The 14,092-nt window shown below is 43.9% G+C and overlaps 1 protein-coding gene across 1 annotated transcript; it reads left to right on the plus strand.

Moving 5' to 3' along the window:
* Nucleotides 1-8,571: 8,571 nt before the first annotated feature.
* LOC103645791 (uncharacterized) lies at nt 8,572-13,697 on the plus strand. Its single transcript, XM_020548069.3, has 5 exons — nt 8,572-8,767; nt 9,366-9,514; nt 9,653-10,552; nt 10,669-10,824; nt 13,245-13,697. Exons 2-5 carry the CDS (start codon nt 9,380-9,382, stop codon nt 13,533-13,535), a joined length of 1,482 nt encoding a protein of 493 aa, XP_020403658.1. The 5' UTR covers nt 8,572-8,767; nt 9,366-9,379; the 3' UTR covers nt 13,536-13,697.
* The last annotated feature ends 395 nt before the right edge of the window (nt 13,698-14,092 follow it).

Consider the following 14,092-nt stretch of genomic DNA (forward strand, 5'->3'; position numbering starts at 1 on the left):
AAGCCTAGCTACGGGTGCATAGGTTTCACCGAAATCCAAACCTTCGACTTGGGAGTATCCCTTGGCCACAAGTCGAGCTTTGTTCCTTGTCACCACACCATGCTCATTTTGCTTGTTGCGGAAGACCCATTTGGTTCCTACAACATTTTGATTAGGACGTGGAACTAAATGCCATACCTCATTCCTAGTGAAGTTGTTGAGCTCCTCTTGCATCGCCACCACCCAATCCGAATCTTGGAGTGCTTCCTCTACCCTGTGTGGCTCAATAGAGGAAACAAAAGAGTAATGCTCACAAAAATGTGCAACACGAGATCTAGTAGTTACCCCCTTATGAATGTCGCCGAGGATGGTGTCGACGGGGTGATCTCGTTGGATTGCTTGGTGGACTCTTGGGTGTGGCGGCCTTTGCTCTTCATCCTCCTTGTCTTGATTATTTGTATCTCCCCCTTGATCATTGCCATCATCTTGAGGTGGCTCTTTTGTTTGATCTTCCACTTCATCAACTTGAGCTTCATCCTCATTTTGAGTTGGTGGAGATGCTTGCGTGGAGGAGGACGGTTGATCTTGTGCATTTGGAGGCTCTTCGGATTCCTTAGGACACACATCCCCAATGGACATGTTCCTTAGCGCGATGCATGGAGCCTCTTCATTACCTATCTCATCAAGATCAACTTGCTCTACTTGAGAGCCGTTAGTCTCATCAAACACAACGTCACAAGAAACTTCAACTTGTCCAGTGGACTTGTTAAAGACTCTATATGCCCTTGTGTTTGAATCATATCCTAGTAAAAAGCCTTCTACAGTCTTAGGAGCAAATTTGGATTTTCTACCTCTTTTAACAAGAATAAAACATTTGCTACCAAAAACTCTAAAATATGAAATGTTGGGCTTTTTACTGGCTAGGAGTTCATAGGATGTCTTCTTGAGGATTCGGTGTAGATACAACCGGTTGATGGCGTAGCAAGCGGTGTTGACCGCCTCCGCCCAAAACCGATCCGAAGTCTTGTACTCATCAAGCATGGTTCTAGCCATGTCCAATAGAGTTCGATTCTTCCTCTCCACTACACCATTTTGTTGAGGGGTGTAGGGAGAAGAGAACTCATGCTTGATGCCCTCCTCCTCAAGGAAGCCTTCAATTTGTGAGTTCTTGAACTCCGTCCCGTTGTCGCTTCTAATTTTCTTGATCCTTAATCCGAACTCGTTTTGAGCTCGTCTCAAGAATCCCTTTAAGGTTTCTTGGGTTTGAGATTTTTCCTGCAAAAAAAACCCAAGTGAAGCGAGAATAATCATCCACTATTACAAGACAATACTTACTCCCGCCGATGCTTATGTAAGCAATCGGGCCGAATAGATCCATGTGAAGTAGCTCAAGCGGCCTGTCGGTCGTCATGATGTTCTTGTGTGGATGATGGGCTTCAACTTGCTTTCCTGCCTGGCATGCGCTACAGACCCTGTCTTTCTCAAAATGAACATTGGTTAATCCTAAAATGTGCTCTCCCTTTAGAAGCTTATGAAGATTCTTCATCCCAACATGGGCTAGTCGGTGGTGCCAGAGCCAACCCATGTTAGTCTTAGCAATTAAGCATGTGTCGAGTTCAGCTCTATCAAAATCTACTAAGTATAGCTGACCCTCTAACACACCCTTAAATGCTACTGAATCATCACTTCTTCTAAAGACAGTGACACCTACATCAGTAAAGAGACAGTTGTAGCCCATTTTGCATAATTGAGATACAGAAAGCAAATTGTAATCTAATGAATCTACAAGAAAAACATTGGAAATAGAATGGTCAGGAGATATAGCTATTTTACCAAGACCTTTGATCAAACCTTGATTTCCATCCCCGAATGTGATAGCTCGTTGGGGATCTTGGTTTTTCTCGTAGGAGGAGAACATCTTCTTCTCCCCTGTCATATGGTTTGTGCACCCGCTGTCGAGTATCCAACTTGAGCCCCCGGATGCAAAAACCTACAAAATATTTTAGTTCTTGACTTTAGGTACCCAAACGGTTTTGGGTCCTTTGGCATTAGAAACAAGAACTTTGGGTACCCAAACACAAGTCTTGGAGCCCTTGTGTTTGCCCCCAACAAACTTGGCAACTACCTTATCGGATTTGTTAGTCAAAACATAAGAAGCATCAAAAGTTTTAAATGAAAGACTATGTTCATTTGATGCACTAGGAGTTTTCTTCTTAGGCAACTTAACATGGGTTGGTTGCCTAGAGCTAGATGTCTCACCCTTATACATGAAAGCATGGTTAGGACCAGAGTGAGACTTCCTAGAGTGAATCCTCCTAATTTTGCTCTCGGGATAACCGGCAGGGTACAAAATGTAACCCTCGTTATCCTGAGGCATGTGAGCCTTGCCCTTTACAAAATTAGACAATCTTTTAGGAGGGGCATTAAGTTTGACATTGTCTCCCCTTTGGAAGCCGATGCCATCCTTGATGCCAGGGCGTCTCCCATTATAAAGCATACTACGAGCAGATTTGAATTTTTCATTCTCTAAGTTATGCTCGACAATTTTAGCATCTAATTTTGCTGTATGATCATTTTATTGTTTAATTAAAGTCATGTGATCATGAATAGCATTAATGTCAATATCTCTACATCTAGTACAAATAGATACATGCTCAACAATAGATGTAGAGGGTTTGCAAGATTTTAATTCTATAACCTTAGCATGTAATATGTCATTTTCACTTCTAAGGTTAGAAATAGTAACATTGCAAACATCAAAGTCTTTAGCCTTAGCAAGCAATTTCTCATTTTCAATCCTAAGGCTACCAATAGAAACATTCAACTCATCAATCCTAGCAAGTAAATCAACATTGTCATTTTTAGGATTGGAAGTTGAAACATTACAAACATGAGAATCAACCTTAGCTAATAAATTAGCATTTTCATTCCTAAGGTTGGCAATAGTGTCATGGCATGTGCTTAGCTCACTAGTTAATTTCTCACATTTTTCTACCTCTAGAGCATAAGCATTTTTAACCTTAACATGTTTCTTATTTTCCTTAATTAGGAAGTCCTCTTGGGAATCCAAAAGGTCATCCTTTTCATGGATAGCACTAATTAATTCATTTAATTTTTCTTTTTGTTCCGTGTTAAGGTTGGCAAAAAGGGTACGCAAATTATCTTTCTCATCACTAGCATTATCATCACTAGAGGACTCATATCTAGTGGAGGATTTAGATTTAACCTTCTTCTTTTTGTCGTCCTTTGCCATGAAGCACTTGTGGCCGACGTTGGGGAAGAGGAGTCCCTTGGTGACGGCGATGTTGGCGGCGTCCTCGTCGTCGGAGGAGTCGGTGGAGCTCTCGTCGGAGTCCCATTCGCGGCACACGTGGGCATCGCCGCCCCTCTTCTTGTGGTACCTCTTCTTTTCTCTCCTCTTGCCCTTCTTATCGTTATCCCTGTCACTGTCACTTGATAATGGACATTTAGCAATAAAGTGACCGGGCTTACCACATTTGTAGCAAACCTTCTTGGAGCGGGATTTGTAATCCTTCCCCTTCCGTTGCTTGAGGATTTGGCGAAAGCTTTTGATGATCAAAGCCATCTCCTCGTTGTCGAGCTTTGAAGCGTCGATAGGTTGTCTACTTGGTGTAGACTCCTCCTTCTCCTCTGTTGCCTTGAAAGCCACCGGTTGTGCTTCGGACGTGGAGGGATCATCAAGCTCGTTGATCTTCTTTGAACCCTTGATCATACATTCAAAGCTCACAAAATTCCCGATAACTTCCTCGGGAGTCATTAGTGTGTATCTAGGATTACCACGAATTAATTGAACTTGAGTGGGGTTAAGGAAGATGAGTGATCTAAGAATGACCTTAACCACCTCGTGGTCATTCCATTTCTTGCTCCCGAGGTTGCGCACTTGGTTCACCAAGGTTTTGAGCCGGTTGTACATATCTTGTGGCTCCTCCCCTTGGCGAAGACGGAAGCGACCGAGCTCCCCCTCGATCGTTTCCTGCTTGGTAATCTTGGTGAGTTCATCACCCTCGTGCGCGGTCTTGAGTAGATCCCAAATCTCTTTCGCATTCTTCAACCCTTGCACCTTGTTGTATTCCTCTTTACTTAAAGAGGCGAGGAGTATGGTTGTGGACTTGTGGCTTGGGAGTTGAAGTGCTCGATTTGGGTCACCTCATCCTCATCATAGTCTTCATCCCCTACGGATGGTACCTGTGCACCAAACTCAACAACATCCCATATGCTTTTGTGGAGTGAGGTTAGATGAAATCGCATTAAATCACTCCACCTAGTGTAATCTTCACCATCAAATGTTGGTGGTTTGCCTAATGGAACGGAAAGTAAAGGTGTATGTTTAGAAATGCGAGGGTAGCGTAGGGGAATCTTACTATACTTCTTGCGCTCTTGGCGCTTAGAAGTGACGGATGTCGCGTCGGAGCCGGAGGTGGAGGTTGATGAAGAATCGATCTCGTAGTAGACCACTTTCCTCATCCTCTTTTTCTTGTCCCCACTCCGATGCGGCTTGTGGGAAGAGGATTTCTCCTTCTTCTCTTTGTGTGAAGAAGATTTCTTCTCCTTCCCTTTGGAGGAGTCCTTCTTCTTCTCCTTTCCTTTGGAGGAGTCTTTCTTCTCCTTCCTCTTGGTGCGGGACTCTTCCGATGAAGTGCTCCCGTGGCTTGTAGTAGGCTTTTCGCCGATCTCCATCTCCTTCTTGGCGTGATCTCCCGACATCACTTCGAGCGGTTAGGCTCTAATGAAGCACTGGGCTCTGATACCAATTGATAGTCGCCTAGAGGGGGGGTGAATAGGGCGAAACTGAAATTTACAAATATAAACACAACTACAAGTCGGGTTAGCATTAGAAATAAAAACGAGTCCGCGAGAGAGGGTGCAAAACAAATCGCAAGCAAATGAAGAGTGTGATACGTGGATTTGTTTTACCGAGGTTCGGTTCTCACAAACCTACTCCCCATTGAGGAGGCCACAAAGGCCGGGTCTCTTTCAACCCTTCCCTCTCTCAAACGGTCCCTCGGACCGAGTGAGCTTCTCTTCTCAAATCACTTGGGAATCAAACTTCCCGCAAGGACCACCACACAATTGGTGTCTCTTGCCTCAATTACAAGTGAGTGTTTGATCACAAGAAAGAATGCCAAAGAAAAGAAGCGATCCAAGCGCAAGAGCTCAAATGAACACTACAAATCACTCTCTCTAGTCACTAAGGCTTTGTGTGGAGTTGGGAGAGGATTTGATCTCTTTTGGTGTGATTTGCAATGAATGCTAGCTCTTGTATAGTGGTTGGAAGCTGGAAAACTTGGATGCAATGAATGGTGGGGTGGTTGGGGTATTTATAGCCCCAACCACCAAACATGACCGTTGGTGGAGGCTGTCTGTCGTATGGTGCACCGGACAGTCCGGTGCGCCAGCCACGTCACCAAAGCCGTTGGGATTCGACCGTTGGAGCTCTGACTTCTGGGCCCGCCTGGATGTCCGGTGGCGCACCGGACATGCACTGTAGAGTGTCCGGTGCGCCACTACGCGCGTGCCTGACTTCTGCGCGCTCTGGCGCGCATTAAATACCGTTGCAGGTGACCGTTGGCGCGAAGTAGTCGTTGCCCCGCAGTTACACCGGATAGTCCGGTGTACACCGGACATGTCCGGTGAATTACAGCGGGGCAGCCGTTGCAAATTCCCGAGGCTGCCAAGTTCGAGAGTCGCGTCCTCTTGGAGCACCAGACACTGTCCGGTGTACACCGGACAGTCCGGTGAATTATAGCGCGCTGGCTCTGAGAAATCCCGAGGCTGAGGAGTTTAGCGCGAGGCCCCCTGGTGCACCGGACACTGTCCGGTGCGCCACCGGACAGTCCGGTGCGCCAGACCACGGAGTCTTCCGGAATGCTTTTAGCTCTCTATTTTGAACCCAACTTTGGTCTTTTTAATTGCTAAGAGTGAACCTTTTACACCTGTATAATTTATACACTAGAGCAAACTAGTTAGTCCAATTATTTGTGTTGGGCAATTCAACCACCAAAATTATTTAGGAACTAGGTGTAAGCCTAATTCCCTTTCAGGTACCTTATTATATCCATAACCGTACCCGCGGATATTGAATTCCACCATACCCGTATCCAATGGATAGTTATCCGCGATTATTTATCCATACCCGTACCCATTGCCATCCCTACTCACCTTGAACGGCCTCTTGCGGTTCACAGAATATTCCTGTAGCCATCGTCTCAGTGTAGGCAGGTCCTTGAAAAGTAAGCCTACCTTAATCTCAATGCTGTCGGTGTTATCCGGAGCCTCTAGCAATTCATCATCACGTCCTTCAGCATATGCACCGGTGGAATGACTTAGACTGCTAAATTCATGTACTGTAGGGTCACACTCGGGACACAAACGTCTTATGAGTTCAATTTCTTGCTCGGTCATTTCTTGAACCGGACGGTCATCATCAGAATCTAAGGCCTGTGCAGCCTCATATTGCTCCTCCTCATCCTCAATCTGAACATCAACACTATTTGATGCCCTGCATATGTTGTCCATATTATATGATACATGCACATCAAAATAAGCACCATTATCTATTTGTGGAGATCCTGCATCGGGTCGAAGCAGGAAATACTTCATTAAAAAGTCTAATCAAACGAAATAACGATGGATATGAACAACGTGTTAAAGACACTTACTAGGATGATCCTGAATTGGATCCTGGGTCAATGGGATCTCCTCGGGGGTACCACCAGATTAGAAGCCCCCACAAACGCCAGGAAGAGGATGAAAAATCTCATACTCGTGCGGGCCCGATTGAGCATCGGGCACAACAATCACTTCTTCTGGAAGCTCTACCAAAGGAGCTTCAATATGACATGCATTTGGCATTTGTGGAGACAACCCGACTGGAGCATTGCAATGACTAACAGATAACTTTTGAACAACCACATCCAAACATGGTGGAACAATCGTCTTCACAATTCTTACATATCTCACCCAATCATCTTCTGAGGCAATGTAGATCAACCGTCGGACAACTGTTCCATATGTAATATGGGACAACAAACCCTGAATTGATATTCTAGGGTCGTTTATGTTGCAACTAATCTTCTCACAAGCTCGAGCGAAAATCTAGCCAAAAGAGGGTCTTTCATCGAACATCATGGTCATGATCTTCATATCATAAAAACTAAAATTCCCATAAGCATCTATCTCCACGCTTCCTCCATGGTATAGTGTCACTAGGGTGTCCATCTATTGCAAAAATGGATTACTAACTCAATAATGGCTAGGTACTTAAGCCTAAATACTTACTAAGTAATAAATAAATAGCAACTACTTACATAATCTATGAATAATGTACGAAAACAATGTATAGCTGAGATCGCGTACGAGTCCAGCTAACGGTGGAGAAGGTCAGGTCGGAATAATACCTATGTACAAAAAACACTATTGTCAATAAAAAATTCGGTAGCACCTCCCCTGTAAAGTGATATTTCTAAAACCTGCAAATAAACGGCAACATGATGGTTGCCAACACAGAAAAGTGCACGATAGCTACATAATAAACAATATGCTAAACATGTAATATCAATGTGCTAAACAAAAAGCTACAAATATATGCTAAACATGTAATATCAATATGCTACCAATTTACTAACTATATAATCACTAACAATATGCTAAACACTAACAATATGCTAAACAAGTGAATAGCTAACTATTTACTAAACACTAACAATATGCTAAACAAGTGAATAGCTAAATATCTACTAAACACTAACAATAACTAACAATATACTAAACACTAACAATTTACTAACTATATAATCACTAACTATATATACTAACAAATAAATATCTAGCTAACTATTTATACTGACAAGTGAATACCTATCAATCTATACATTAAACAAAGTAAATTAGCTAACTAATTACTAAAAACTAAGTAAATAAAAACAATGAAAACAATTACCTCCTGGCAGTGGCAGAGATGGGCGCGTGGAGGAGCTCGCGGCGGCGGGGCGCGCGGTGGGCGTAGGGAGAGCCGCGACGACTGCGGTCGGTGGAGAGGAGAGGCGACGCAGTGGTGAGAGGGGAGGCGACGCGGTGGTGAGAGGGGAGGCGGCGGTTTGGGCTCGCGGCGGCGGCGGAGCGCTCCGGTGAGAAGAGGCGGTGCAGTGAGAAGAGATGAAGCGACGGTGAAGAAACGCGGTGAGAAGAAACAAAGAAACGCGGTGAAGAACTGATCGCACGACTAAATCCTAGCTCGACACCAAGATCTGTGGCGCCGAGCTAGGTGCCACGCGGGCTGCCACATCAGCCCTAGTCGTCACCGCCACGTCAAAGCTCGGCGCCATAGCCTATAGCGCCGAGATGTGTTACCTTGGTGCCATAGCCTATGGCGCCGAGCTAAGGGTCAAAAAATGTCATTAAATTTTTTAGGGTCTAAACGTGATTTTATTCTTAATAAAGGGCTAAATTGCAAAAAAATCGGACGACCCTCCAAACCGGAACGATTATGCGTGGACGATCAGTCTCCATAGATTGGAATTTGGAAATTTTGGTCTGCTTCATTTTTTTTCTCCCGCTCATTTTTGGCCCAACGGCCCAGCCCATTGAGTAAAGCAACTGGTGCCCTATACGCAAAAAGACAGGACTGCCTCTGCACACCGCCACTCGCCCACACGTTGAAGGCACCTAGCAGCCGCCACTCGCCGAACTGAGGAACACGCCGGGCGACGGGATACAGCAGCAGCGCGCCCCTCTCTATCCTCGACGCGACGGCGCCCTGCAGCTGCAGGCACGGCTCCACACCTCCACTCTTCTCCGTCTCCGTTCATCTCTGCTGAGTAGTTGTGGTTGTGGCGTGTGGGTTAATCGCGATTAATCGATCTGATCGGCGCTCTGGCGATCAGAAACGATCGACCGATTAGAAAACATTGGTGCTCAGGCATCCGCATCTGTCAACACCCCCCCCCCCTCTCTTGATCTGTTCCGGTACTGCCTTTCAGCCCTCGAGTCCTACTGTAGTTGTTGAAGTAGTAATTTGTTTTGTGCGCGCAAGTTCGATTTCATGTCTGCATGTCAATAGCTTTCGATTTTTTTGGTCATCTATTTAGTGCAGTTTTGAAGTACTTCATTTTTTTTTACCGATTTTTCGTTACTCCATCTGTGTGTGCCTGGGAATTGCGGATCCCCACCCACCCCACCACGTCTTCTGAAGGGAGTTCAAGAGGAACCCCTTGAATTCTATGGGGTTTGTCCGCTCTGAAATTTCTTTTGCTACTTGTTTCGATTTTTTCCGAAGTATCCAAACAAGACCTCACGAATCTGCTTATGTATCAATAATGTGGGTATATCTATTTGTTTGTTCTCATAGTCTGGCATATGTATTATAGATAAACCTGTTCCAATGGCCAAACAAAAAGAGGGTGTGGACAAAAGAACTGCTAGGAAGATGATCCGATCTACGGAAGGCTGTGCAAAGAGCATTACTTTCGAGAGGAACAACAAATCAGACGCTGTGCAGCTTCACGATCTGCCGAATGTAAGAGTAATTCGAAATAGTTCAATGCTCCTTTTGCAGTAAGCATATATGTGAAATGGTTCAAAAGAGTTTGATAGGACCAGGTAATCAGTGGTTCAGTTTACTCGGCTGCTTACTCACGCTACTTACTACGTGCAGGACATCCTAGGTAGCATACTATCACGGTTGACATTCAGAGCATCCTCACAGATGGGCCTTGTTTCTCATACCTGGCGGCGGCTGTGGAGAAGCTGTTGCCGGAAACTGGTCTTCACCGGTGCCACCATGTTCCAACCCGGAAATAGGAGCATCAAACATACAAGGACCAACTTTGCCATGAGAGTCAACAGTTTCTTGCGTCAGCTACGCACTCATCCTACTCTTAATAAGTTTGTTATTAAGTTTGGGCTGCGCAGGAAGCACACTCGCCATGTCAACAGATGGATTCGCTTCTGCTCCGTGTCGCGAGCAAGGCACATCACTATTAATTTCACTCCTGGAGTGAAAGATTTTGTCATGGGTCCAGCCAACAGCAAGTACATCTTCCCCCTGAACGTTTTCAGTGGTCCAGAAGGCTCCTCTACACATGTCAGAACTCTTCATCTGGGCTATGTCTGTCTGGACACAACCTCGTCTGATTTCATGATCTTTGCAAATCTTAAGAAGCTCACTCTGCACAAAATTTCCTTTTTGGGAGACCTCCAGTGCCTGATGCTGCCAGAATGCAATTCTCTTGAGTGTCTGAGCATCAGCTTCTGTTCCTTGCCTGGTTTAAGCACATGCCAACCACTGCAACGTCTGCGATGTGTTCGTTTGCACTACTGCTATCTAAAAAAGATTGAGCTGGAAGCTCCAAATCTAACATCGTTTGACTTGACCAACCAACCAATTCCATTTGTGCTTGGTGGACCTCTGAAGTTAATGGAAGCCAACATTAAACTGTTAGCTAAGGACTCACCTTATGGTGATAATCTGGACTACATCTACACTGAGCTTCCTGCTGCGCTGTCTCATGTGCATAAACTCTCGATAACCTCGGATCTCTTCATTTATGATCAGGTTTTGTCTGTTGCTGAAAGCACTTAAGTTCATTCAACTATTACTTACCTTTATTTGCACCTGACATGTTTGTTCTTCATCTCATACATATTTTGACTCTCATGGTTATATTTCAGCTGCAAGGGTTTTCCAAAACCTCAGCCAGATTTATCAATCTGAGGCATCTGACCATGTATTTGCCTCTTTATGGGGAACCTAAGTCAATTAGTGGGATTCTTCGCTTGGCCTACCTACTGGAATTGGCCCCAGCTCTAGAAGAATTGGAATTGCATGTGAGTGGCTTACTAACTCTATAATCTGTTATAGATTTTCTCAAGGTATGCCTTATCTGTAGAAGTTTTTGTAGAGCAATTGCAGCACTAGTGTACCAGGCAAATTGTTTATCATCTTTGCTAATTTTGAATTGCCTGAATATTTATTATCCCTCATTAATCCAAAACTCTACAGTTCAAAATTGCAGTAACATAAAAGTTGTTGAGTGTTGATGTTGTAGTTAAAAAAGATTTAAAAAGACAAAAAAGTAGCAATGTTGCAATCAATTGAACATTGAACACTATTGTACTTCATTACCATACAAGCCGAGGTGCCCATGCGTTGGTAGTTTGCTTCAAGGTCTCGAATACATGATAGTTTAAAATTGTATTGCTGGAACTGGGTGATGTTCCACAGCTTAGAAAGTGGTCTTATACGTAGGCCTGTGGGTACCGTGTACGAATGTAAAGGAGCAAGTCGAAGTGGTTTCAGCCAAAACAAATAGACTAACTATGTACATTTCATCTTCTCCACTTCCTCACGCAGCCACAGCCATTAATTCCCTCACGCTGTCATGAGCTCACGGTCGCACGACTCCTTCCCCCACTTCCTCTATGCCTCCCACAACGGTGACCCATTAGGCGAAACAACACTTCTACGCCTCCCTCGACGGACAACCCACCTGAGCCCACACATCTCCTGCAACGCTGCTCCTCCAGCGACGCTGCTCCTCGCCTCCTCCCACAACGGCGAAGTGCAGTTCTCCTCCCGCGAAACGGCAAGGGTGGCACTGCTCCTCGCCGCCTCCATGACGGCGCTCCTCCCACGACCGGCTGCTTTGGCCACCCAACCAACATTGTGCATGCCAAGAAAACAATGGTGTGGTTGATGTCATAATAAACACATATTGGTTTGAGCTCTCACATAAAACAATTTTCGTAACATTCACTAGTGATGGACAGAGAATAGACAAAAAAGCACAAGGAACAACAGCCAATGATGTATAGGCCTGTGGCATTGGGCTGGCTGGTTAAGCATATGGCCAACAGTCATTTGTTGTCATGTGGCCAAATGTGAATAGGTGAGGGTAGTAAAATGAACCTTTTCCCTTTAAAAAAATCAAACTTTTAGCCTTTTATTTTACCGTTCCCATCGTCTTCTCCAGCCATTCTACAAGTAGAAGCGCTCCTCTTCAGTTCTGCCTGCGCAGATCTATCTTGGTTGTGCCCTCTCTCCCCCCCCCCCCCCTAGCCACAGTCCTCATACTCCCCTGCTTTCTTCCCCCCTCTCTGGCTTCTTTTTAACGAGGTTGTTCCCGCATTCCCGGAACGTCCTGGTTTCTACGTTTGGGACCAAACCAAACATTTAGCTCAATATCGCCACACTTAGGCTTTAAACCCCAAAAGGGCAAGCTTGATGTGGCGGTGAGAGCTGTCTCACTTGAGTCATCATGTTGGTGAGAGCCTCTGGCACTGGGTCTGCTCTCTTAGGCTTTAAACCCACCATATGTCTGATATATTTCATTGGTCTCATTTGTGTTGTGTGAATCATTTTCACCAAATGATAACTTTACCAAGCAAGGTTTTCAAGTCGATAAGTCGAGTCGACAAGGTACCGACTTGGTGACTAGACGATAAGTCAGTTGACTAGTCGTCGACTTGCCAATATAGTGGATGTTTTCCCTATATAATTGCTTCATATAGACAATATAACATTTATATATGAAGAAATAGGATGTTTTACCTCATTTGAAGCCTGAAATTGAACGAAACTGAAATAAACAACAAGTCTTACCTCATTTGAATCCTCAAACTGAACCAAATCAGACACATAAGTGATAAGTCATAAACTCATAAGTCATAACAGCCATATAGTTCAAATTGGAAAACAAATAGCAAGAAAATATAGTTCAAACTTGAAAGGAAAAAAGTCATAAACTTATAAGAAAATATAGTCCAACCCCTGTGAGGCAGTAGTGTGGCAGTCCCACCTGTCAACATAGCTGTGGTAGAACATACCACCACCACTGTCGCTTTTTAAGTAGTGAAGATTATTTGGGTGATACAATACAGTTTTATCCATTTCTGAAGCCAATTGGATTTTTTTGTATTGGCATTGATGAAAGTATGTGAAGTGTAAACTGTAAGTAGTACTTTCATACGGATGTCAAATATAACAGTCCTAGTTGTGATGTTATTAGGGTTACATTGCTGCTAGAGGACACTAGGACTAGGATAGTATGTGTTTCATTAAACCTTACAAGTATGTTTGATTCCACGTTTATTGGTTTCACAGGCCTGTTCTTATTGTTTTCATATGTATGATGTGATTCTAAATGTGTAATTTGTGTTTGCTTAATTTCTCCTTGTTTATTTTTTCCCCACATTCATATGAAAAATTGATATGATGGATCTCATAAGTCTGGCATCTTTGCATGCAGGTGAATGGCGGTGGCGTGGATGTTGGGTGGGCACTCAGACGGCATATGTTACCGTACTCACACAATAGGCTCAAGAGGGTCCTTATTTCAGGAGCCAGTGTATGGGATGGGCTAATGGAGCTGGCATACTACATTCTTCGGAGTGCCAATAGACTCGAAAGTATGGTCTTAGATCCAAAGATAAGGATTGGGGGTCCTCAGCTGGATGGTTGGATGATTGATATTGGTAGGGAGACGATCAAAAATATTTTTGAGGGAGAGGAGTTTCAGAGCATTATTACTATTCTGTAAGAATGGTAAGATAGGCCACAGGATTTTGGTGGTCACACCAAGTGGCCATGTTTGATTATGCCATAGGTTTGACCAGTATGGTCATAAATGTTTGTTGTTTTCATTTCCGACCTCAGGAAATGTAAATTAATACTCCCTCCATCCATTTTTCATTCGCGTATACTTCTCGGCAGTGACCAAATTAAGTTTGAAAAAAAAAAACCGTTTCATTTTTGCTGTTGCATGTGACGTGGCCCACGCCTGCATGCATGCGAATAAAAGATAGGACACATGAAGTTTAGTTAGTAAGGGTAAGAATACCAAAATACTTTTGAGCATTCTTCTGTCATTAATGTAACTGAAATAAAAGAGGGACTGTCAGTGGAATTAATATGATTTAATCTGGGTGTTTTGTTTATGTGAACTAATTTTAGTTTCTTCATTTTATTTTATTTTAGTTCTTAAAATGAGAAATACATAAAAACAGAGTTTTAGTTTTGGTATCTACCAATTTAGAAACTATGATGGAACAAAATGGAGGACTAAAACTTAGTCTCTAGAAACTAAACATCCCTTAG

The sequence above is a fragment of the Zea mays genome, chromosome 2 (assembly GCF_902167145.1).
Source record: "Zea mays cultivar B73 chromosome 2, Zm-B73-REFERENCE-NAM-5.0, whole genome shotgun sequence".
Lineage (NCBI taxonomy): Eukaryota > Viridiplantae > Streptophyta > Magnoliopsida > Poales > Poaceae > Zea > Zea mays.